Raw genomic sequence first — 26,393 nt, forward strand, 5'->3', positions numbered from 1 at the left:
ACGTCCTTTGCCCGTGTGCCGTGGTAGCACACGGGAGGACAGAGAGGTGCGGAGGAGAGCTGAGGCACGTCTGTCATCCCTGCAAGGCCTGCCGAGACTGTCCAACCGGCAGGTGAGCCAGCAACTGAGACCAGGTAAACCACCGAGCCACACTCGGGAAGTCGCTGGCCCCCGGGGACTTAGGAGCTAACAAGTGCTTATTATTTCAAGCCACTGAATTTTCGGGGTGTTTTATTTTTACACAGCTTCTTGTAGGAAGGGCTGACAGATGCACTCTCTGCTGGCATGCTAAAAGAAGTGTGCTTTTGGTTGGTGGCAGGGTGCCAGTCCCCAGAGATGACTCATGACTGGGAGGAGCCAACCAAGGCAATCCCATTCCCATTTGACAGTTTCTAGAGTACGAGGCATGGAACCAGCGAGCTAGACAGGACCATCTTCTAGAAGGTTCCAGGAAGATTTTCCTGCATAAGAAGTACGACTCACGTTAAGACACATCCCTTCAGTTCCTACCTGTTTCTTTCCTGCTTGGGGCATCATTAGGTTGAAGAAGTGATGGCCGGAGTTGCGGCCAGTCTATCGAGACCATGAGGGGAAAGCCAAGAGGGCCGTGGCAAGATCAACCCAGCCTCTTGACTTTGTGGAGCTGTGAAACAAGCCCCAGAAAGGCCCAAACCCAGTCTTGGCAGAGAGGTGACTGCGCGGTTACTGTGCAAGTTGATTTGAGCTGCGTTGTCTGTTACCAGCCATCCTAATGGACACCCCCCTAATGGTACCCCCAAAGCAGAAAGCTAGAATGCTTCCCACTCCATGGATCTGAGGACTCGCACAGTGTCCTGCCTCACCTACCACCTCCTGACCTGCAAGCACGCCTCTTGCTACCCACAGTTCATTTTCAAAGCTAAATTTATTGTTGAAATCCAACCCCAAATCCCTAATGCCAATTGTCTTCCTGACTAAATCGTTTTTCTCATTGACTCTTTGTTTTTAAAAGCTTTTCTTTTGAATGGAACTGAATGGAATTGAGTCAAATGAAAAAAAACAAATCAAATTAAATGATAATTAAATATTGCAGGAAAGAATGTATTGGGCGCTGGGGAAAGAAATGAAAATGCAAGCGTCCCATTTTTTTTTTAAGGAATTAATCATATTATAGGAGAGTGGTGCCCATCTAGAGGTCACTGGTCACTCTAGGCCGTGGGATCTCAGGATCCAGCGACACCCGTGTGCAGACCAGAGCCAGAGGCTCGGAGCCACAAAGCTCCAGACCTCAGCAACGGCTCTGAGCAATGTCACCAGTGAGGTGCCAGTCAGGGTGTGCCAGCTCACTTTCCCCTTCCAAGCCCACCCCACCCACCAGGTGGAGGCCAGCGCCCTGGACGGTGGTTGACACCAGGTCTGTTCTGCCCGCTCTGTGCCCAGGACACTCCCATGTTCAACACCCTCTCACATCGGGTCTCCTCTTCCATTCCGCCCAATTCTCTTCCAAGCCACCCCTCAAATTCAGACCCCCTTTGTCCCCAGCAGGACCAAGACAGCCACCTCCTCTTTGGTCTTCTTGCTCCGGGCCTCCCCTTCGGTCCTCCCTGGGACTCTCTAAGAGCTCCTTCTCAAGCTGCGTCCACCATTCGACTCCTCTGCACAACCACCCTGAGGGGCCGCAGCCACTCACACCGTGAAATCTGAACACGGGGGGCCGCCGTCAGAGCTCGCAGGGCCACAGACACCCTGTTAGTCTGCCTGTCCCTCCACGCGGATCTTCTCCCCGGCCGGGCTGTCATCTTGCTAAGACTGCCACACACTGTCCCAGCCCCCGACTTTTGCTCTTGCTGTTCCCTGGGATGCCCTCCCCAGGCCCCTCCTGGTCCTTCCAGCCACAGGCTCTGGGGCAAGTCCCTCTCCTCTCCTGTGAGTCAGCTACGACGAACAGGGCCACAGAGCCTCTGTCACCAAGGCCTCTAGCTCCAAAGGCACGCACACGTCCCTGGATTCTCAGTGCTGATGGCCTGAAATGACCAGTGACCTCCAGATGGACCCCTACTAGTCTACAACATGGTGACTACCCAAGAATAAAGAAAGAAAGAAAACGGAGAGATGAGGCCGCAGAGCCTTCATTTCTTCACCCCCACGCTCTTCCCTGGGATATCCGACTAGAGCGTAATTCAACCGGATTTTCATTTACAAACATCCACCTTGCACCAGGCCCTGAGCTGAACCTGAGGGCTCGTGCTCGGGAAGGGGAAGGGGCTCAGAGACAGACATCCTTCGGAGTGGGAGGCGGAATCAGCCAGCTGTTTGTCCCTCTGGTCAAAACACCTGACAGTTACAACCTGGAGGAGAGCCTTCTGGCTCAGGGCTTCGGAGATTCAGTCCCTGGTCACCCAGTCCCGCTGCTCGGGGCCCCAGGTAGGAGAACATCATGGCGGGGGGGCGTGGTGGAGGGCGGCTGCTCAGCTCATAGCCGCCAGGAAGCAGAGAGAGAGAGAGGGAGGGAGAGAGGAAGGGGCCGGGGACAAAATAGAGTCCCCAAGGGCACGTCCCCTGTGACTCCCTCCTTCCCAAGATGCCCCATGTGCTTACAGTCTCCACCGCCTCCTGGGAGTCCATTCCACTATCACTGGATTAATCCACTGGGGAAGTCAGGGCCCTCCTGGGCCAGTCAGTTCCCCAGAGCCCCACCTCTGGACCTTGCTGCCTTGGGGACCAAGCTGTCAACACATGAGACTTCGGGGGACATTCCAGAACTAAACTGTAACAGATGTTCGGCCGTAAAAGCCACCGTGCTGCAGTGACCCTGGTGGTGACCCGGCTCTGGCAGGAATGCTGCAGTGACCCTGGTGGTGACCCGGCTCTGGCAGGAATGCTCCTTAGTGGAAGAGCCCTTGAGCCGGGGGTGCTAAGGACGGGGCGGTCCCTGTTTCCAAGGATCTGCTCTGGTGCTTTGGGTACAGCAGGAGCTCAGTGGATGTTTGCAGAACCCCGAGGTAAGGATAAACAGCTTTTCGGAGGCGTGCTCTCCCCGCCATTCCCACCCCCCACGAGGAGGCAATCAAGGGCCGAGGCTGGATCACAGCCCTGAGCGCTCGAGGGCTCTTCCAGGCTGGACACTCTTGACACGTGGAAACGGCGAGGCCAGATGGGCTAAGTGACTTGCCAAGGTCACTCTCTCTGAAGAGGCCAGACTAAGAAACATCCTGGGACTTGAGTCTTTGGGAAGAAAGAGAAGGAGAAGGCCCAGCTGCACATTAGATATGAGCCCGGGCTTTGGAGGCCAAGCGGCCTGCAGGAGCCCGTGGGCTCTGACCAGCTGGGCAGGCGTGGGCAGGGTCTGGGGCCTCTTTGAGCCTCGTTTTCCTCGTTTCTAATTCATCACTCCACAAAGTCCTGCGAGGCTCAAAGGAAATCAAATGAGTTCACATCTGCAAAAACACCTGGCTCAGGGCGGACCAGCGCTGGCTTCCTCTATGCACTGACCTGGAAGCACTCTTCTTCCCCTGCCTGTCCTTCACCCCCGTGAAGGTGACTGAGCATGAAGCCAGGGGCCAGCAGGGGCTCCTCTCTTCCCTTCCAATGGCTTGCACAGGTCCCTTCTGGAACTTTCTGCAGCTCCTTAGCTCTCTGTGTGCAGCTTCACATAGACAGTGATGCGGTGCCCTGTCTGTTCCCCCATGACACAGGCCTTGCTAAGATGGAGACCTGAGTCTCATTCCTCTAGGTGTCCCTGGCTCCCAGAAATGGACAGGGTCCCAAAGGGAAGGCCCAGAGTGCATTTGCTGGACTGGCTGGTAGGGATGTGCTCTGGACCCACACGGAGGGGTCCAGGGCTTGGGAGGCAGATGGTGACGCATTATAGTAAGAGTGTTCTAGAAGGCAAGTGTTAGGCTAGATTTGGAGGTCAGACAGGACTGGGCCCAGCAGGTCCCACTCAGAAGAATGCTGGTGTCAGCTCCAGCTGTGCAGCGTGTGTGGGACAGGTGCCTCCACTCCAGGGAGTCCAGCCCAGGGCCTGCAGCTCAGAGCCCCAGGCCCCAGGCCTGTGCTCCCTCTGCCATGGAGGATGAGACTGGAGCCCAGTGCTCACTTTGGTAGTCTCAGGGGTAGGCTGGGGGTTGGTGTCTGTGTGAGTACAGTGGGCTGGGGGTCATGGGCCCGGGGAGGCAGTGACTTGGACCATGCCATAAACACGTAGGAAAAACAGTGGGGCCCCTTGGAGGGCAGACCACGGACGGTTTCTGAACCTTCCTCATCTGAAAGAGGGGGGTCTCTCCCTCATTTGGTGTACAGGTGTCTTGGTGCCGGAGTGGAGGTGGAGACAGGTGTGTGGCTCGGCACAGGTGGAGGAGCACTGGAAGAACCGACCTCCAGCGACCACTCTGAGTGCCGGTGCCTGTGTACACCACGCCCTTTATCCTGCACATTTTACAGCTGAGGCAGCTGGGGCCCACAGTGGCCACCCAGTCATCGGGTTGGAAAGCTGGACTTGATCCTAGGTGGTTTGGCTCCAGTGAGTACATGCTTAACACCAGGCCACCCATAGTAAGCTCCATGTGTGAGCGCAGCATGAGAGCAGATGAGTTTGCTTGGAATGGGGCTTGGAGGTGTAAGTGCAGCAGGTGTGGGTGCAGATGTGGTGCAGGTGTGGTCCAGGTGTGGGTGCAGGTGTGGTATAGGTGTGGGTGCAGATGTAGTGCAGGTGTGGTGCAGGTATGGGTGCAGATGTTGTGCAGGTGTGGGTGCAGATGTTGTGCAGGTGTGGTGCAGGTGTGGTCCAGGTGTGGGTGCAGGTGTGGTGTAGGTGTGGGTGCAGATGTAGTGCAGGTGTGGTGCAGGTATGGGTGCAGATGTTGTGCAGGTGTGGTGCAGGTCCAGGTGTGGGTGCAGGTGTGGTCCAGGTGTTTATGCTGGACTAGGCTGGGTACCACATACAGAGCTGAGCACTCATGCTGTGGGGGCTTGGGTGGGAGTGTGGGGTAGGTGTGAGGCAGGTGTGAGGAGGGCTGAGGTTGAGCTCCGTGTGGTGCCTCGGGGGATGCGTGACGTGAGGGCGAGCAGGTGTGACAGGTGAAGCTGGGCAGGGATGGGGACAGTCTTTTCCAGGGGTGGCTGTGTTGGGCGACAGGTCGGAGCTCCACCCTCCACTCCCCCGCCGGGCCCTGTCACTCACCTGTGCTGTCGTCATAGACCACGGTGGCCGACCGCCACTTGAGGTACTGGACCAAATCGAGGATGGCGTGGCTGAGAGAGGCGTAGTCGGGGTAGAGGTTCACGTAGAAGGTGTCCTTGTTGTCCAGCGGGTGGTGCTTCCAGCGCAGCTGGATGTGGGGCACCTCCAGGGCGTTGCAGATGGACTGGACGGCATTGGTGCAGGAGCCCTGCGACGGCCCGAAGATGGCCACCACACCCAGGGCCAGCTGATCGCAGGCTGCAGGAGAGGGGAGGGCAGCACCGGGGTCAGCGCTGGGGGTCACAGCCCAGGGAGGCAGTGACTTGGACCATCCCATAAACACGTGGGAAACACAGCCGGGCCCCCTGAAGGGCAGGCCATGGACGGTCTCTGACTCTTCCTCATTTGGTTAGAGGAAGTGGGGGAGACGATGAGAGCCAGTGCCTGGCCTCAGGAAACACTCCTGCCATGGACATGAGATTGCCTGGGATGCTATCGCCACGGGAGCAGCATCCCTGACTCTCGTGGGAAACTGAGAAGCAAAGAGAGTGAAGCAGGTCCTGGCTGGTGGCGCTCAAGCTCTGCCCTCCAGCCCAGATCTTCCCTAAGGCCTGGCCTGGACGGCTCCCTCTCCCCCAACATCACCGTTGGGACACTAGGATGCATCTCAGATCAACGTGTCCAAGCGTAACCCCTCTTCTCCTCCCAGCCTTCCCGAATCAGCAAAGGGCACCCCCACTGTCCCACGTCCTCAGGCCAAAAGCCCTGACTTGTTGTGACACTGGTCCTTCTCTGGCATCCCACGCCCCAGTCCGTCAGCTCCTGCCGCTTCACCTTTGAAACACACCGCTATCAGACCACCTCTGCTCCAGCCCTGTCCCACAACTGTCCCAGCCGCCACCATCATTCATGAGATTTAGGGCACAAGCTCAGTCATCCTCCCCGCTGTCCCTTCTGCAGCTAGTGCGAGCCCTTCAGGAACACGCAGTGGGTGACATCACTGCTCGGCTCCAAGGGTTCCCAACTCATGCAACGTCAATACCCAAATCCTTCCAGAGTCTATAGAAGACCTACTTACTGCAGCTCGTCCCCCTTCCCTGTCCCCATGACCGCTGCCACTTCTCTGACTTTGTCTTTCATCCTTTTCTCCTCACTTCCTAACACTGAAGCCCCTCTGGCTTCCATGACGATCCATCCCCAGACACAGTGAGCACTAGGCGCCTCAGGGCCTTTGCACTCGCTGTTCCTCTGGCTAGAATATCCACATGATTCTGTCTCTCCTTTCCGTCCGATCTCTGCGTTTGTGTGTCTTATTAAGGACACCATCACTGCCCAAACCTGCAATAGCAAGTCCAGTCCTAGCACGCTAAGTGCCCTGTGACCCTGCTCTATTTCTTTATTAAATGATCACCAGAATTATTGTTCGTTTGTTGGCTTTCTCCTCCTGCTAGGCTGTAAGCTCCAAAGAGGCATCGGCATGATCTCTGTTGTTTATTGCCGACCCACAGTGCTCCACCAACATCGGAACCCTGAACGGATGCTGAATTGGTGCCTTCAAACAGTTCATGCTCTGCGGAGGCCCAGGGGCCACGCAGGTCAGACAGCAGATGCTTTGCGCTTGTTTGGGGTGGTCCCATATCCCTGGGCTCAGCCGAGCATCAAATGAGCAGACCCGGAACAGCGGGGGCGCAGGGCAGGGATTTTACCTAAAAGATCTGTATAAAGCGGGCCTCTTGGGTACACTTGGAGAGGGGGCTCTCCAGGACCCCACCTCGTCCTCCCACCCCCTTTCCCATTCCCTACCCAGAGGGGTTGAGCATGTGAGGTAGACCCAGACCCACCACTCACTAACTTCCCCTTGCTCGTGGCCATTGGCTGAGAGGATGGTCATGTGGCCAGTCAGAGCCAATCGGGTGCATGAGACCGCCGAGAAAGGGGCTCTCTCCTGGAAGCAGGACCTGCCCCTGCAGTGGCTGAGCGGCATTCAGGGAGGAAGCAGTCCTGTCTGTGAGTGGGCCGCCAACGTGGAAATGAGCAGAGCCAAGGGAGGGAAAGACATAGGAGCCCCAGACCCAGCGGGCCCTGAACTCGGAGCCAGCGCAATCTCTGTGCTTCAGCCATTTAGGTTTTGGTTTCTGCTTCGTGCAACCATCAGAGATGCATCGAGGTGACAGGAGTGACTCCCAGCCTGGGCTCACGGGGACCGCAGCCCTCACCCACGGGCATGCCCAGGAAGCACGTAGGTGGGGGCCAGACACGGTGCCCAAGCATCCATATTCCGTGTAACAGACATCACTTCCTAATGGCCCTCTGGAAGTGACCTGGGCACAGGCCCACCGCTAAGATTCACAGGTCCTAGAGCCACTGGAGATCCTGGGCCACGGGGCTAAATATTTAAATGGGGGTCAAGCTAACCACTGTTAAAAAAAATGTGCCCTTTCCCTGATCTTGAGAAATGTGCCTTCTGAGCAGCTTGCAAGGTCAGGTGGGAAAGGAGACGTCTCCCATTCAGTGGTGTGGAAAGAGGTGGCCTCTGGTCCCCCGCCTGCCCCTTCTGTTTTACCACCGGCTCCATCCTGAACCACAGGGGCCTCTCTCCCTCCATGTGGACATCCAGCCTTCCCAGCCATCACCGTCTGCACCTCTGCCGACAGCTGTCCCTTGCTCACCCCTGGGCCCAGAAGCACGGTCCTGGAAGCTTGGCTCCTCCCCCTGGAGAATGGACCCAGGCCAGAGGGTTATGCTCTGGAACAGGGCTCAGGACCATCTGAGCAAGAAATTCAGGGCTCTAGATACTTATAGCAAAGTCTAGAAGGTCTAGAAGGCTCCTGGTGGGCAAGTCGGCGTGGTCCCACTGACCCTGTCTTGGAAGAAGAGACCAGTCGCAGGAGAGAGTGTGGCCCTCCGAAGCACAAGGAGGTCCCAAGGGACCCAGGGACCCAGGGTGGATTAGAACCCAGCAGAAGGGGTGCTACCTCCACCGCCCCTGCTGCCTCCCGGGCGTGGGAGGCATTATACAAAATGGTTATTTTTCCTGAAATTCCAACTTCTCCCAAGGATATTGGAGACCACCATCTGGGGCCCAGGTGGACGCAGAGCAGTGTGGGGGGAGCCAGTGCCGTGGGGAGTCTTGGAACCACCGGACACGGGCCGGACAGCAGCTGAGTCAGCACAGAGGGCGACCAGGGCTCCTTGTGTCCAAGGCCAAGTGCAGGGAGTGGCCACACCCCAGTCAGAGGGTGCCTCCTGGTGCTCTGCAGTCCTGGGCCCGGAGGCCAGGCCAGGGGAGCACCCTTTGTCCCTGCCCGAGCCGCAGGCAGCCAGCGCACGTGTGGCAGTGTGTGGGCACGTGAGCGACGATCCCCAGGGAGAACAAGGGCCCCAGACGCCGGGCTCTGGCTTCGTTGGCCAGCTGTCAAACTTGGGGACAGTTCTCTTTGCAGTCTCCCTTCACAGGGAGGCGGCCCCAGCTCTCAGCCGTTCCTGCTCCTCCTCCTTGTAAGTGTGCGGAGCCCCCACCTCTCTACCCTGTCACCTGGGGGAAGAGGCCTCTTGTGACTCCCTCTAGCTACAGACACTGGATACCAAGAGGGAGGAGATGGTGACCAGGACTAAGTGACAGCCCTCAGGCTGGGCCACATGGGCCCTTACCAAGTCTGTGCCTTTCCTGTTCCCCATCTTACCTCTCTGTCTGAGTTTCTGGCCCAGCACTTCCTGTCTCTGTTCCGTTTTCCTGAGGGCTGTTCATTCTGAACACGTGATGCGATGGCTGTGGTCTCCCTCGCTCCCTCTGCCACTTCTAGAACCTTCCTGCTGGATTTCACCCTTTCACCCGTGCCCGGGAGCCGCCAGGCACACCTGCCCACCTCTCCTGCCTGGCACAAGCCTCCAGCCGCGCCCCTCCCCAGGCCCCGCCCACATCCTGTTTGAGGGGGTGGAAGATGACAGGTGACAGGTGTGGTGATGCAAGGGCATCAGGGTGACCTCGGAGAGGGTTTTAATTTTGACGTGGACGGTTAGGATAATGACGTGATGGAGAAGAGCCCATCATGAGGCTGGAGACAATAATAATGACAGCCTCCACCACGGGGAAATTGACAGGGACGCTGTGACAGCCACGTGGGATACTGTTGTCAATGTTGGTGTCGTCAAAGATGTCAACGCTGTCACAGCAGTGGCGGTGACAGCAGTGGTGATGACGACAGTGGCCGTGACGATAGTGACGGTGATAGGATGTGGTGACGCTGGTGACAGTACCAGTGGGATGGAGACTGCGGGTGATGACGACGGTCGTGGTGGGGTTGTGATGTTGGCCTTGGTTCCAACGGAGGTGAAGACACCATGACGGTGTTGATGAGGTGGGTGGGTGAGGAGGAAGGTATGGCCGGTAACAGTGATGATAACGTCAGGAAGGATGGTCACGTTGGCGTTGATGGGGTCGGTGGCGGCCAAGATGTTGCTGTCACGCAGCGATGGAGAAGATGACAGCAGGGTAGCGTGGTGGCACTGGTGTCAAGAGTGCAGGTGACGCCGCCGTGGCTGGCGACAGTCCGCGTGGTGCTGACCTATGGGTGTCGACAGTGGTGACCACACTGGTGATGCGATGGTGCTGCCCACGCTGGGTTTCCTTCTGAGATGTGGCGGGAGACATCGGTCCTGCGTCCACTCTCTTCTCCGCTTCCCTTTCCCTGTCCTCTCTAGATCCTTCTGTCCTCCGAGAGTCTCCCAGCCGGAGGAACCACTGCCACCCCACGGGACCAGGGCCAGGGTCGCAGCCGCTGCTGCCGCCGCCACAGCTTTCCCCTCCAGATGTTTCCAGGGCAGCAGCCAACCCTGGTTCTGGCAGCCCCGAGTGCACGCTGCAGTAATTACATTATTTGTGGCTTCAATTTGGAATCCATTTTCTGGTCATTTTACAGTAACTCAGGGGTTCACAGTCACCGCAGGAGTCCGCAGCCTGAATGCACCCCCCTCCCCTTTTCCATGGCGATTGTAGTTATAGCAAAAATTATCCCAATCAATTTACGTCTTAAAAGGAACTGAGCAGCCCAGAGCAGAAGCGCAGGCCCAGGAGCCCGGGGAGCTCGGGCCGATTCCAGGCCCGCTCCGGTCAGGCTTGGACGAGAACACAGACGCTCTCTGGGTTTCTGGCTCAGGGGCCGCTGGGCAGTCAGTCATCTCTTAATTTCCCACAAAACATTTCAAAATAAAGACAATAAGTGAAAGTCCCTTTTGATTGGGAACAGCCTCCTGGGTCTCATGCGGCAGGGTGGGAGGAGGGCTGATTCCACCAGAGCTGGTGGGGCAGGCAGTGCCAGGCTCTGAGCCTCTGTGTCCCCTCACCCCACGTGGCCCGAGGTGGCTGGATTCAGCTGGGGAGAGACGGCAGTGACAGGAACATCCATGTAGGGAAAATGAATCGTCACTAGATTAATCAGAATCAGGCTCCAGTACCCTCCCCGGGAAGAGTCCTAACGCTGCTCCTGGGAAACACAACTTTAAAAACCAAAGATCAAAAAAATAAAGAAATAAAAGATCACAGGAACATGCTGCTCCCTGAGGGACCGAGGGTGCCCCGTGGGAGCACTGTCCAAGAGGAGAAGTCCCTCTGGGGTCCCACGGCATTGCTTGCCTCCGCATCAGAAGGGCGTCCTCTGAAACTTAGTTGTAAAAACCGAGATGCGGCACGAGATTGTAAAGTGAGCTCACCGTAAACACGCAACGTGCATGAACCTTGACATAGCACGGCGTCATCGGTCATGTCCTCGTGGATCCTGAGCCACCCAGACCGGGATGCAGCACATCTTCGACACCCCAGAGGGTTCTCTCCTGCCCGCGTCCAGGCAAAATCCAGAGCACACACTCCTCCCCCCACCAAGGACCCACTTTTCTTTTGTTTCACGTTATATTTGCAAGCTTCATCCGTGATGTTCCGTGTAGTAGAAGTTTGTTCTTTTTTATTCCCGATTAAAATTCCTTTGTATAACCAGACCCCGGTATTTCCATCCTCCTGTGGATGGGCCCTTGACTTATTTCTGAAGTGGCGAGGAACAGCCTCCTAGGCAAAAGGCTTGCACGATACTGCCCAACCCTTCTGCAGAGAAGCACAAGTTTTCTCTTCCACCAGCATTGAATAGGAAAACGTACCACTCCCCACCTCCACCTCCCATCACACCCGGAAGATCAAGTGGCGACAGATCATAGAGCCATGCATGAAAGTTAAAAACAACAGAGCTGCTAGAAGAAAACAGGGGAGAATGTCTTCGGGACCTCGGGGCAGACAAAGACTTCTCCAACAGACACAAAAGACCTTAACCAGAAGGAAAAACATTGATAAACGGGACTTCTTTAAATTAAAACTTTGCTCCTCAACAGGTATCACTAAGCCATGTAAAGGCAAGCCCGTGTCCCATGGCTGTATTACACATAGCCCTGACAAAGGACTCTTATCAAGAACATGTAAAGAGCTCCTAGAAACCAATAAAAAAGTGACCAGCAACTCAGTTTTAAAAAAGTAGTTGGAAAGAAAGAAAAAAAAAGAGAGAGAAAAGTTGTTGAAGGGCTGAGGGTGTGGCTTGGTGACAGAGTACCTGCCTGGCATGCATGGGGTTCTGTGTTTGATCCCCTGCACTGCAAAAAAAAAAAAAAAAAAAAGGTGAATAGTTCCCAAAAGCACTTCCAGAAAGAGAATATCTGAATGTTTGCAGGAAGGGAGGGGAGAAGTGGTGGGGAGTGACACAGGCCAAATTACACTGTGACATTGTGGGCCTGTACAAATAGGTAATAACAAATCCCACCACTATGTGCAACTATCATGCACCAATAAAAAATATGAGGGGGAAAAATGAATATTCAATTGACCTATTAGTATAAGAAAAAAATACTCCACCTCTTTAATCATCAGGAAAAATAGAAAAACCACTACGAGATAACCATTTCATAAACCACCAGAACAACCAAAATTTAAAAATAAACCGACTTCGCCCAGCGTTGGTGAAGCTGTGGAGCAGCTGCCCCGCCCTGCCCAGGAGGAGCAGGAACTGACCCCCTGCAGAAAACCCCTTGGCTGGACCTGTGCATGTCCTAGGGCCCTGCACTTCCACGCCCAAGTTCATGCCCAGCAAACATGAGGACATGTGTGCACCCAAAGACACCCACCAGGACGCCCACGGCAGACTGCGGGGAGTCGCCCCACGGAGGACACGAGGAAGGGACAACAAAGGGGAAGTGGGTTTTAACCCACGTGGTGCATCAAAGCTTGACCCGGGGTGTGATGCTGCTTGAGCAGGTTTGTCTCTTATAACCAAAGGCTCCTGGGCCCAGCCGGGGCTCCACCCCCCTTTCCTGCACCCACCAGTTGATCTAGCCACCACGGCCCTGCCCACTCTGGGATCCCCAACACCTGGCACAGGTGGACGCTGGCTCACGAGGATTTCTCAAGTGTGTAAACTGGCCTCCTTCAAATGACACGATTCCCACCCTGCTCTCTGCATTGGCCTTTGCAGCTCTCCTTCCCACCATCCTTCAAAGTGCAACTCAGCATCTCCTCCTCCAGGAAGTCCTCCTGCCCTGCTACCACACCCCTGTGGTCTTCCCCTGCCTTCAGGCGGGTCTAGCCACCGACTCCGCTTCCTACCCTCCTGGGTGGGACCTGTGGAGGGCAAAGCCTTGCTTCCTGCAGGGATCAGAAGGAGGAGTTTTGGTTAAGGGAGTTTCCCACTCTGGGAATCAGACAAAAATACCAACATTGCTTTTGTGCCTCCTGTGTGCAGGCCGACGGGAGGTCGTGTAGTGGAACGGGGAAAAGACAGGCTAAGGGATGAGATGGACGCCCCTGCCCACTGCATCCCTCACACACCCAGTCAGGACTATAGAAGAAAAGCCCAGGGTGTTATGAATGTGAAAGGAGACTGACCTCTGATTGGGAAGTGTCCGAGGAGAAGGAGGAGTAGATAGTTGAGGGCAGGGCAGGAGTGAGGAGGGGGTGAAAGAATTATAAGCAGAGGAAACAGCATGTGCAAAGGCCCTGAGATGGAATGTATGGCTAGAATCTAGAACCCAGAGTTTAGGAGGCCAAGTGGCCCAGATGGGGCTGGAAGGTCAGGTTGGAACCTTGTTGAGTTCTGATGATGGATGACCTGGGAAGGGGACCCACTCAAGGTTTCAGGCAAGTAAGTCATGTGACCTGGTATAGGGTGGGAAGGGGCTGTAGCTTTGGTCACTTGGGAGCCTAGGGCTGGACTTGTAGGAGCTGGGGGCTTTTGTCTGTGGCCTGCTGCAGGCAGCCTGTTCCATGTGGGGTGGGACCGTACATTCTGGGAGGAAACCCTCCCAGGGGGCTCTGAGACCCTGCCCTGGCCCCCTCCTGGCTGGAAGCCCCCTGTGTGAAGCTGCAGGGTACCACTAAGGTACCACTAAGGAGACATCATGTTATTTTCGTGATTTTTAGAAAAACTGGGTTGGAGACTCAACCTGGCCCTTTGGGATGGCTGTGTTCTGACTGCAGGCATTTGTTCTGTGTCCTGACCTTTTTATGGAGCAGTTTCAGTTGAATGTAGTCATTTTCTAGCCGGAGGAGGCTGGGCAGAGGGTGGCAGCGTGGACTCTCAGCAGGGAGGTGGATACTTGGCTGCGCAGCACTGGCTGCAGGGCATGCTGGGAAGAGAGCGGGAGGACTCGGGCAGGGAGGAGGGCTGATGGGCAGAGCGCAGCTCTTCCAGGACCTTCCACACAGGAGCCAAGAGGAGCAGGCAGGCAGGTGGGGCCCAGTCACGGGAAAGCCCTGACCCGACGCTCAGCGCATAGAGGGCAAGGGAGCCGAGCTTAACCAGAGCAATACCTGGTGTAACTATGGTGACAGACACTTCCCTGAACGCCTGGGAGGTGCACCCATTTCACAGACGAGGAAGGTCCAAGGTCACACAGCTACAGTCCAGGCAATCTGGCTCCAAAGCCAGGCTATGCTCCCCTCTGTGCTGAGATGCTCACCCCATCATCGGGCTTTGGAAAACGGAAGCAGCAGTAGGGAGAATAGATGGGTCTGCACCTGCAGGTCCAGGAGATGGAGTGCCCTGGATTGGAACAAAATCGTCCTTGACTACACACTGGGAGCTCTTTAGAAAGGCCAGGATCTCCTGTGGGTGGTCCCAGTCTGTCCAAAATGCATGGATGATGCTGTCCCCTAGGCTTGGCTGACAGGGGCGCTGGGCAATGATGCTCAGGCTCCCGTGCCTCGAACCCATGACATTCATTCAGTGGTTCATTCAACCGTCATTGCACTGAGCGACTACTACATGCCGGTCTCATGGGTGCCAGGTCATCGTGTCAATTATCAAGAGAGAGTCTTCTTTTCAGTGGGGAAAATGAGAAAGACGCTAAATACACATTTATAGAGCTAAAAATTGTGATAAGGGCTTTGAAGACGGAAAGCAGGGGGCCATGATATCATATTCCAGGAAGGGTGACCTAGTCGTTTTTGGGAATGAGATTCCTTAGGCTTGAGAATTTTAAACAGAATTACATGGAAATCGGGAGTTCTATGGAAGCTATTTCCAGAGTTCTCTAAGCCTTGAAGTTATATTTGAATTAAATATATATGTAAAAATACAGTTCATCTCTGCCGCTTCCCTTGACATCCGCGGGAATTGGTTCCAGGACCCCCTGAGGAAACCCAAATCTGCAGATGCTCAAGTCTTTTCTCTAAGTTGGCACAGTATCTGCATATATCCTACCCACATCCTCCCAGATACTTTAAGTCACCTCTAGATTACTCGTAATACCCAGCACAATGTAAATACTGTGTGAATAGTTGTCACACCGAATTGTTTAGGAAAAAAATGATAAGAAAAAAAAAATCTGCCTGTGTTCAGTAGAGATGCAATTGGCTTTTTTTTCCCCCTTGGATGCTTTTGATCTGTGGTTAGTTGTCCTATGGATACGGAGCCACTGTCAAAGAGGAGGGTCAATGGTGTGTGTGTGTGAGGGGGTGGGCATTGTGTGTGTGTGTGTGTGTGTGTGTGTGTGTGTGTGTTTTAGTAGTAACAAAGAGCACACTGCTGTTCGGTCGGGTGTTGATAAGTCACCTTCCTTGGGCATTTGAGGACCTGGTGTCCCTGGAGTTTATTTTTAAATGTGCCTCCTAATTAGGAGAGATGCAGCACCACGTTTGTTTGTATTTTACTCTTAAAAATTCAGATGTGGGAGACTCTTTAATTGGATTTACTACAACTCTTTTTTTCTTTTTTATCATTTAGGATTTTCTTGTTCTTATGCAGTCAAAACAAATTTAGAGAAAACCCTGAGTAATGAGGTCCCATGTCAGACCTCCTCTGGGGTCAGGTGGCCGCAGACACTGAAGCAGCCGTGTTGTTTTTCTTGTCTTTTTTTTTTTTTTTTTACAGCAAATAGATGTTGCGCGTTTGAAACCGCAGGTTATCTGTTTTATACGTATTTCCCATGTTGATATTTTTGGGTGGGATTTCAAGGAAAGACAGCAGTTTTCGGAGCAAGGTGACTCTGGTTCATCATGATGGGTTGTCTATTCAAAGTAACTAAAAGGGAGGGTCTTTTTTCTTGTTTTGAGGCATCGTGGCTGGAAGCCAGGACCTCACACAGGCCCGACCAGCACTGGGCCTCTGAACGACATCCTTGGCCCCAAAGGGAGAGTTGTGCATGTCCCCACCACAAAGAAATGATAAATGCTTGCCCTGAAAGTATGCCAACAACTCCGATCTGATCATATCGCAATGCATCCATGTATCAAAACATCACGCTGTGCTCATAAATATCAACAATTATTATTTGTCGGTTCGAAATAAAATAAAAAGGAAAAGAAACAAATTAGAAAGCATCGGCTTTGGTGCGGCTGGTGCTGGAGGCCTGGGCGCATGGCCTCCCCGCTGCTACCTCTCAGGCTCCTGCCGTCACCTCTGACGCCTCTCATGGCCTCTCACCTGCTCCTCACCCACCCTCTGTGGCCTCCCCCTCCCTCCCAGCCCCTGATGGTGGCCTGAGTTGATAGACAGCAGCTTGAGCGGAACTGGGACTGTCAGGACCCGGGACTAGGTGGGAAAGCTGCAGGTCCCCGCCCCTGGCTGAGCTCTGGCCCAGCCCCAGGTGGGCAGAGGACATCAGGGGCAGCTCACTCACCCTTCTTGGTGGCCTCAAAGCTGTCGTGGAAGTGAATCCTCTGGATGTCGTAGGTCAGGGTGGTGTTGGGCAGCAGGGTTCTGTTCCTGTTGATGATGTTGGCGGAAAATCGGAAGGCGTGCTCCTCGGCGTTCATGACCTGGGCATTGGGGCCGTCCGCATACTCAAAGATTCCTCCTGCGAGAGAGAGTAGAGAACTGTGTGGCGGGGAGGAGGGACAGCATCCAGCAAAGCTGCTAGGCTCAGAGGATCTTCAGGACAAGGTCCCCCCCTTCCCCTCCAGTGTTCAGTGACCTCCCAGAGAACTGCCGCAGAGACAAACTGTGCCGGGTGCACAGGATTTATGGAAATCCTCCTGGTTCATGTCACCCCACTAGCAAATTCCTGATCACACAGAGCCGAAAGGGCCAAAATAATCAACTTATTAATATTGCTATGAAAAATTCTCAATAGAGTTCTGGCAAGTATAATCTACCAGAATATCACTAGGATAACTACCATGACCATTCCAGAAATGTAAGACCCGTTCAATATCAAGAAATCCATGACTATCATTCCACCACATCAATAGTTCAAAGGAGGGGAAAAAAAGATAATCAACTTACAAAATGCAGGAAGGCATTTGAAAAAATCCAATATCTACTGCTATTAAGAACGCTTGATAAAATAGCGCCAGAAAGACACTTTCTTGAAGCACCTTTAGCTCATATCAGCCTTTAATATCACACTAACTAGTATCTAGTGAAACACTGGAGGCATTCTTGTTAAAGGGGGGAAAAAAAGAAAAAAAAGGCTGTGGGTAAAGATTCGCATTGCACCGATAACCTACGAGACGAGACAGAAAATGAATTCAGAGCACAGCTTTCGAAAAGGAATAAATTCTTATTTGTAAATAATATAAATGTCCCCCCAAAAGCCCTTAAATTAATCCAGAGCCATGAGAACAAGTAATAGCTAGTAGGAGAGTTGAACTAAATGATCAGTTAGCCCAAATTAATAGTGTTTCTTTATAACCGTGACAACCATTTGGAAGTCAGCGGAAAAAGGATTCATTTTACAATATCAACCCAAATAGTCATTAGCAAATAATAAACCAAATAAGAATTGTACAATTGCAGCTTTTTAAAAAAACTGACAAAAACAAATAAAAACATTTCAAGTGAGGAATATAAACGTAGTCTTTGCTGGGCCTGGTGGTGCACACCTGTAATCCTGGTGACTTGGGAGGCTGAGGCAAGAGGATCACAAGTTCGAGACCAGCCTCAGCAACTTAGTGAGGCCCTAAGTGACTTAGTGAAACCCTGTCTCAAAAAATAAATAGATAAATCATAATAATACAAAAAAAAAAAAAAGAACTGGGGATGTAGCTTAGTTATAAAGTGCCCCTGGGTTCAGTGTCCAGTACCAAAAACATACACATAAACAAAACAACCACCACAACAAACAGAGGAGGTACGTTATGTTCCTATGTAGCAAGGTTCAAGGTGCTAACTTTCACCAAATTAATTTTTCAGTTTAATTCAGATCCAATTAAAATCATAGAAGGATTTTTTTTCTTTTTCTTGGCAAAATGATTCTAAAACATACCTGGAAAACTAAACATAAGATAATGATCAAAAACTGTCTTTATAAGAACAATGAAAGGTGACTTGTGTTGCCAGACCTTAAAGACTATTACTAAACCAAAATAATTGAAACCATGTTGTAATAGAGTATGAAATGAGAGCAACCGAATGAGAGAAAAAGTCCCTAGAGAGAGATTCAAATAGAGGTAAACACTGAAAAAATGATAAAGGTGGCTATTTCCCACCGGTCAGTAAAGAATGAATTACTCATTAATTGTGCTCTGACAATTGTTCAATTATTTTGGAGAAATTTAGGCTACAATCTCAACCTGTGCATCAAAATAATTCCAGATGGATTAAATATTCAGTAGTAAGAAAATAAGAACGAGGGGAAGAAAACCCTATAAAATTACCCCAAAGGGAAAATATAGGTGAGTATTACACAGTATTGGGGTGGAAAAGGCCTTTCTAAGTATTTTAAGAAAGATAAAAACTGTAGAAGAAAGACTGATAACTCCATAGAAATAACACAAAACTTCTATGCATCAAAATCACGCTAAATGAATCCCAGAAAACCGAAGGCCGAATGTTCTCTCTTATAAGTGGACGCTGATTCATAATGGTGTGGATATGGGAAAAGTGGAGGAGCTTTGATGGGGCCAAGGGGAGGGGCGAGGGGGAGGGGGGATGGGGCAGGAAAGATGGTGGAATGAGATGGACATCAATACCCTAGGTACATGTATGACTGCACATATGGTATGATGCTACATCATGTACAACCAGAGAAATGAAAAGTTGTGCTGCAATTGTGTGTAATGAATCAAAATGCATCCTGCTGTCATATATACCTAATTAAAATTTAAAAATTAATTAAAAAAAAACTACCATAAACAGCTAGGTGTGGTGGCCCATGCCTGTAATCCCAGTGGCTCAGGAGGCTGAGAGAGGAGGATCGTGAGTTCAAAGCCAGCCTGGGCAACTTAGTGAGGACCTAAGCAACTCAGTGAGACCCCTGTCTCTAAATAAAATACAAAAAAAGGTGGGGATGTGGCTCTGAGTTCAATCCAGGATTCCCAAACAAAACAACTCCCACAAATAGCATTAAATGGCAAATAATGAACTTGGGAAAAATATTTGTAACATATATGGCAGTATAAAGGTTGATGTTCTTATTTTATAAAAAGCACTTCAGGGGCTGGGGTTGTGGCTCAGCGGTAGAGCACTTGCCTTGTACGTGTGGGGTGCTGGGTTAGATCCTCAGCACCACATAAAAATAAATAAATAAAATATTGTGTCCAGCTACAACTAAAAAAAAAAAAAAAAAAGAAAGAAAAAAGACACATTAAAAAAAGCACTTCAACTCAACAAAAATGAGAAAAAAATATTCAAATAGGAAGTGTTGCAAAACAATAAAAATATGAATAAGCGATTAACCACTGGAGATAATTAAATAAACTCAATTTAAATCCCTCAGTGAGATACTATTTTTTTGTTCCTCTAATTGACTAAGATATGAAACAAACCAGCTGCCCCACTTTGGTAGGGTGTTTGGAAATGGCTACCTGCTTAACTCTTGGTGGATGGGGAAACCAGTCCACCTGCCTTGACTGCAGTCATTAGAAATTTATCAAAGCATTAAATATGCTCATGTCTTTGACTCGATACTTTGATTTCTAGAAATTCATTGCACAAATAGGCACATGCGTCATGTATGGGGAAGGAGATCTAGAATTGTCCAATAAGAGAAGCAGGAAATCAGCAGGAGTATATCTATATAATGGCAAAAATGTAATGATATGCTAGGTGTGGTGGCACACACCCGTAATCCCAGAGGCTCAGGAGGCTGAGGCAGGAGGATGGCAAGTTCAAAGCCAGCCTCAGCAATTTAGCAAGACCCTGTTTCTAAATAAAAAATAAAAAGGAGTGGGGATGTAGCTCAGTGGTTAAGTACCCCTGGGTCCAATCCTAGGTACCAAAAAAAAAAAAAAAAGTAATGATATGGAAACAATCCATAATGTATTTTAAATGAACAAGGAAGGTGTTTGCAAGAAACTTAGTCAGATTCTAACTTAGAAGACAGGAGAAGGGGGCGGGGCGGACTTAAATCATTAACATGAGAATCAAAGGAGACATGGCTTATTCTGTTTTCATGTTTTTCTTTATTTTCTAATAAAACTTTATTCTTTAAAAAAATTCAACTTTATCGGACTGGGGTAGAGCACGGGCCTAGCATGCGTGAGGCACTGGGTTTGATCCTCAGCACCACATAAAGTAAAATAAAGACATTGTGTCCACCTGTAACTAAAAAATAAATATTTAAGAAACATTCAACTTTACTGAGGCTGTATTTACTTTCCACAAGATTCACCTGCTTTCAGTCTACGGCAATGTTTAGTAAGCGAGCGAGTCACACGACCATCACCACCATCCAGGTTTCTGATTTCCCCATCACCTAATATGACCCCATGGGACGATTTTGGTCACCCATGATTTTTCACTTCCAGCCCCAGGACACCACTAATTTACTTTCCTAACATTTCATATACATGGAATCGTGTGTTCCTTTGTGGCTGGCTTCGTGCACTCGGTTGTCTGAGGTTCATCAATACTGCAGTGTGTATCAGCACCTCGTTCCTGTTTATTGCTAAATATCACTACTTTAGAAGGATGTACCACATTTTATTTATCCACCCACCAGTTGGTGGGTATTTGGATTGTCTTAATGGCTTTTGGAAGTTTCTTTTTTTGTAAAAACAGGCGTTTCCAGTTTCTGGCCTGACAGCTAAGAAGCCTGGAAGCTGCTGCTGCTGCATCTTACAGAGTAAAAAGAGGAAGGAACTAAAACACCAACAACCGTTCCGGATCTATCAGAGACCAGGGCAAACTGCTGTCTCCCAAGGTGGGGAGCCGGCGAGCGGAGAGGGTTATAACTGATCAGGGTGGAAACATCCGAGGGAGCCAGTGGGAAGATGCAGAGTGCACCTGACATGCTGCTGGGCTCCTGTGGGAGACAACTCCAGGGGACTTACGTTAGGTCCCACAGCTCTGTGAGTTGCAGCCTGGAGCTCTACCAGGTCCCTGCAGTGAAGGCTGCAGAGAGACCCTCACGGGCTTTGGGCAGTGGGAGGGGAAAGGGAGCCATTGCAAAATAAGGCCGAGCATTCTGTTGCTGGAGGTGAAACTCGGTCACCAGAGCTTACTACTGGGGTTTTGGGGTTCCTTCAGGCCCAGTGGACCTGAAGGAAAGGACCCTGCCAACTCCAGCCATCTCCATCCACCCTGTCCCACCAGAGGGGGTGGAGTGGAAAAAGTGGAAATCACGTGTGACGTTCACCTTGCAGAAGCACCAGCGCACTGCAAGACTGCATCCTACCTACGCCCCTCACCCCACCACCACACGACCAGCACGTGACCCAACGCCTATTGAACAGCTCTTTCTTTTACCTGGCACAGCGTGACAGGCTACCACCAAGGACAAAAAGAATTACGGGGGCAAACTCAATGGCAAAAAGTATAGTGTGAAGCTTCAGAGCAAGCATCAGCACCAGATTGAGATGTGGCAGGGATGTTGGAATGATCAGACAGAAAATTCAGAAGAGCTGTGATTAATATTCCACAGGCGCCAATGGATAAAGTGGATGGCATGCAAGAACAGATGGGGCACGAAAGCAAAGAGGGGAATTCTACAGAAAAAAAGAAGCAAAAAGAAAGACTAGAGATCAAAAACACCGTGACAGAGATAAAGAATGCCTTCAATGGGCTCTTTAGTAGATGGCTAAGGACAGAATCTCTAAGCTTGAGAAAATCTCAATAAAAATCTCCAAAAACTAAGAAGGAAAAAGACTAGGAGAGGAAAACAGAACAGAGTATCCAGGAACGGTGGGGCAACTAACTGCAAAAGGTGCATCAACTATGAAATGAAGATATCCAAAGGAGAGACAGGAACAGAGTAATATTTGAAACAAAAATTTTCCCAAATTAATGTTAGACACCACACCACAGATCTAGGATGCTCAGAAAACACCAAGTAGGATAAATGCCCCCAAATATTATACTTAGGCAAATAGTTTTCAAACAACAATAAACCAAGAACACACATCTATATATAGTCAGAAGCAAGAGGACACATCTTATTTATAGAAGGGTAAAGATAAGAATTACACCTGCCTTCTTAGAAACCCTGCAAGCAAGAATAGAGTGGAGTGAAATATTTAAAGTATTGAGAGTGAAGGAAAAAAAAAACCCACCAACCTTGAATTCTCTATCTTGAAAAAAAATATTATTTTAATGTGAAGAGAAATAAAGATGTTCTCAAACAAACAAAAATGGAAGGAATTTGCTGCCAGGAGACCTACTTGCAGGAACTGTCAAGAGAAGCTCTTTAGAGAGAAGGCAAATGATGTAGGTCAGAAAGAGCATTCTGCATATGCAGAGGAAAAACACTGGAAAGAGAGTAAGTTAAGGTAAAATTTAAAAAAACATATTTTTCTTATTTTTAATTATCTAACAGATACGTTTGTTTAAAATAATAGAAACAATGTATTCATATATATACACTTATGTATGTCTATGTATTAGCAAAATGTATGAGAGCACTGATACCATGTGGGAGGGAAGAATTGTCACTTTAAGGTACTAGCATTAAACTACAACCACTAAAAAGAGAAGTAGGCCAGGCAGGTGGCCCATGTCTGTAGTAATCCCAGTGGCTCTGGAGGCTGAGCCAGGAGGATTGTGAGTTCAAAGCCAGCTTCAGGAAAAGCAAGGTGCCAAGCAACTCAGTGACATCCTGTCTCTAAATACAATACAAAACAGGGCTGGGGATGTGGCTCAGTGGTCGAGTGCCCCTGAGTTCAACCCCTGGTACCCCCCCCCAAAAAAAAAAGTTTAACTGAAATGCTAAAAGAGGAGAGGAAATGGAATCATAAAAATTAAATTAAACACACAAAGAGAGAAAAAAGCAAAAGACTAAAGTAGCAATAAACCAACAAAGAGCAAGGACAACCAATAGAAAACACTAACAAATATGGTAAATATTAATCCAACTATATCACTTCTCATTTTAAACATCAATGTTCTAAATGTATCAATTAAAAGACAGAGATTATCAGAGTGGATAAAAAAGCAAGCTCCAACTTATATGTCTGCAAGAAGCATACATTTAGTACAAAGACACTGAGATTAAAAGTAAATGGTTGGATGATTTATTTCTGAAATGCAAGACTCATTTAAAAATACAGAAATTGATCATGGTGATATAGTACATTACCAGAATGATCATCTTGATCAATGCAGAAAAGGCACCAACAAATTCAACACCCTTTCATGATTAAAAAAAAAAGCTTAAAAACTAGGACTAGAAGGAAATTATCTCAATATAGTAACAGTCATGTATGAAAAACCCACAGCAAATATCATGCTCAGTGACGAAAGACTGAAATCTTTCATTTTGGTATCAAGGATGAAGGAAGAGTGCTGACTTTCACCACTTCTTTTCAACATAGCTCTGGCAGTTCTAGCCACAGCAATTAGACAAGAAAATGAAATAAAAGGCATTAAATTGAAAATGAAGAGGTAAAATGATCGGTTTGCAGATGATAAGATCTTATATGTAGAAAATCCTCAATGTTCCACAAAAACTCTTAAGAGTTAATAAATTCAGTAAAATATCTTATTACAAAGCCAGTACACAAAAAAATCAGTTGCAATTCTATATTAATATAATGAATTATCTGAAAAGGATATTACAAAAACAATTTTATGTACAATAGCATCAGAAAGAATAAAATATTTACAAATTAACTTAATCAATGATATAAAATTAAAAAAACATTCCTGAGAGAAATTAAAGTAGACGTAAATAAATGGAAACATAGCCCATGTTCATGGATTGAAAGACCTATTATTATTAAGATGTCAAAACTACCCAACATGTACTACCCAAAGTAATATATGGATTCAATGAAATCTGTATCAAAATCCCAAAGCCTTTTTTTTTTTTTTTTTGCAGGAAAAGAAAAAAGAAATCCATCTTCAAATCAATATGGAATCTCAAGGGACCCTGAATAGCTAAAACAGCCTTGAGAAAGAAAAAAGCTGAAGACTCACTTTTCCTAATTTCAGTTTACCACTTAATATATGTAAGGCCTAAAAGTTTAAAGCTCTGAGGAAAAAAGAAAAACAGGGTGAAAGAAAAAGCTTTTGACAGAGGTTTTGGCTGTGACTTTCCTGGATTTGACACCAAAGGCATAGACAAGAAAAGGAAAAACTAGACAAACTGGACTTAATAAAAAATTTGATTGTGCATCAATACACTATTAAAAGAAAAAAGGCAACCTACAGAATGAGAGAAAATATTTACAAACCATTTACCCAGTAAGAGATTCATATCTAGAATATACAGAGAATTTGTAAAATTCAACAACAACAAGAAAAGCAAACAACTCAATAAAAAATGGGACTTGGTAAGATATTTCTCGAAAGAAAATATACAGATGCCTGATAATCACAAGAAAAGATGTTCAATATCACACTCATCATTAGAGAAATGCAAATAAAAACTACAGTGAAATAATGCTTTACACCCAATAGGATAGCTACTATATTTTTTAAAGGAGAAATTAAATGTGGATGAAGATATGATAAAACTGGAACCCCTGTGCACTATTGGTGGAAATGTAAAATGGCACGCTGCTGTGGAAAAACACGTATGGCAGTTCCCCAAAACAGAATTACTACAAGACCCACCATTTCCATTCCTGGGAATATACCCAAAGAACTGAAAGCAAGCCAAGCACAATGGTGCGTGCCTGTTATCCCAGCAGCTTGGGAGGCTGAGGCAGGAGTATCGTGAGTTCAAAGCAGCCTCAGGAGAAGTGAGGCGCTAAGTAACTCAATGAGACCCTGTCTCGAAATAAAATACAAAATAGGGCTGGGGATGTGGCTCAGTGGTTGAGTGCCCCTGAGTTCAATCCCTGCCCCCCCCTACCAAAAAAAAAAGAGGACTGAAAGCAGGGGTTCAAACAGGTATTTGTACACCAAGTTAACGGCAGCCTTATTCATAACCTCAAAAACTTGGAAGCAACCCACAGTTCAATGATGGGTGAATGGGTAAGAAAATGTGGCCTAGACATGCAATGGGATATTTCTTTTCCTTTTCACTTTTCCATTTCATATGTCAAATTCTGATGTATGCTATCACATGGGTGCACACTGAGGACACTATGTGACATGAAATAAGTCAGCTACAAAAAGACCAACACCATATAATACCACTTTAATGAGGCACTGAGAATACTTGAAGTCAGAGAAACATGAAGAAAAATGGCCATGGTGGGGGATGGGGGGTGGGGCTTGGAGGAATGAGGAAGTATCATTTATGGCAGTCCTAGCCAATGCATTAAGACAAGAAAATGAAATAAAAAAAAAAAATAAAAATATACAGATTGGGAAGAGAGAAATAGCACAACTTTGTTTACAGATGACATGATCGACTGTAGAAAATCAAAATAAAACAAAAAACAACAATGATATCTAAAATCTCCTGCGGCTAATCAGAGATGAATTAAAGAGGAGGCAAAGTAGACATATAAAGGTCAGTTGCTTTCCTATATACTGAGAAACTGATGTGATTCCATTTTTGAGAAACCAGCCTCTACCTCAGAGCAAAGCCTTTCCAAGGAAGGGGGCTGACCCTTGTTCTTGGAAAAACCCACAGAGCCTTCTAGGCACAAACCCACCCTGCTGAGTTGTTTATCTGTAAATAACAGGAGAGATCTGCTGCACCAGGTGTCCCTGACTCAGTCAGGCTAGGTGAGGACCCATAGCAACCCCCTAGCAACCACCAATCATTGTGAGACAGGGAAAATACCTGGGATGCCAGGTGACTCCCCAGTAGTTTATGGTGGTTGATAACATGTTGGGAAACTGGACAGTTCAGCACGTATTCCCCTAGTGGCTTAAACCAATCAGTTCAAAGGAATCCCCCTTTTGTACTAACCAATCACTCCTACCCAACTTGTTCCCACCAGTGAATGTGCTAATCAATGTTAAGAGTTGTTGTTTGACTTTCCCACAGTATGGAATGATTTGCTGTGTGATGTTGTGACGCATAGAGTAACCCCCCAAAACCTATAAAATCTCACTGAACAAAGGACCGGGACTCACTCCCTGGGACCGCTGTGTCGGAAACGGTCGTGAGTCCAGGCTCGAGCTTGCAATAAAGACTCTTGTGTGATTGCATTGGATTCAGCTCCTGGAGGTCTATTGGGGTCCCACGAATCTGGCATTATAGTACCAGCAAGAAACAAGTGGAATTTGAGAGTTTTACAAATATCATTTACATTAGCATTTAAAGAAAAGAAACACTTAGGTGTAAGTCTAACAAAATACCTACAGGATCCATGTGAGTAAACAAAACTGATGAAAGAAATCAAAGAACTAAATAAACTTCAGCATTCATGGATAGAAAGGAGAGATATTGTCAAGATGTCACTTCTCCCAACTGATTCAATGCAAAC

At 48.9% G+C, this 26,393-nt stretch overlaps 1 protein-coding gene across 2 annotated transcripts in view; it reads right to left on the reverse strand.

The window, feature by feature from the left end:
* Grik3 (glutamate ionotropic receptor kainate type subunit 3) overlaps window positions 1–26,393 on the reverse strand; it is a 211,705-nt gene that overhangs the window by 68,864 nt on the left and 116,448 nt on the right. For both annotated transcript variants that reach the window (XM_005317826.5, XM_040288387.2), the window contains exons 2-3: window positions 16,310–16,486; window positions 5,162–5,419 (exon numbers count right to left, since the gene is read on the reverse strand). In XM_005317826.5, the coding sequence (XP_005317883.1) occupies window positions 5,162–5,419; window positions 16,310–16,486 (435 nt within the window). The remainder of the gene's footprint in view (window positions 1–5,161; window positions 5,420–16,309; window positions 16,487–26,393) is intronic.

The sequence above is a fragment of the Ictidomys tridecemlineatus genome, chromosome 11 (genome assembly GCF_052094955.1).
Source record: "Ictidomys tridecemlineatus isolate mIctTri1 chromosome 11, mIctTri1.hap1, whole genome shotgun sequence".
NCBI lineage: Eukaryota > Metazoa > Chordata > Mammalia > Rodentia > Sciuridae > Ictidomys > Ictidomys tridecemlineatus.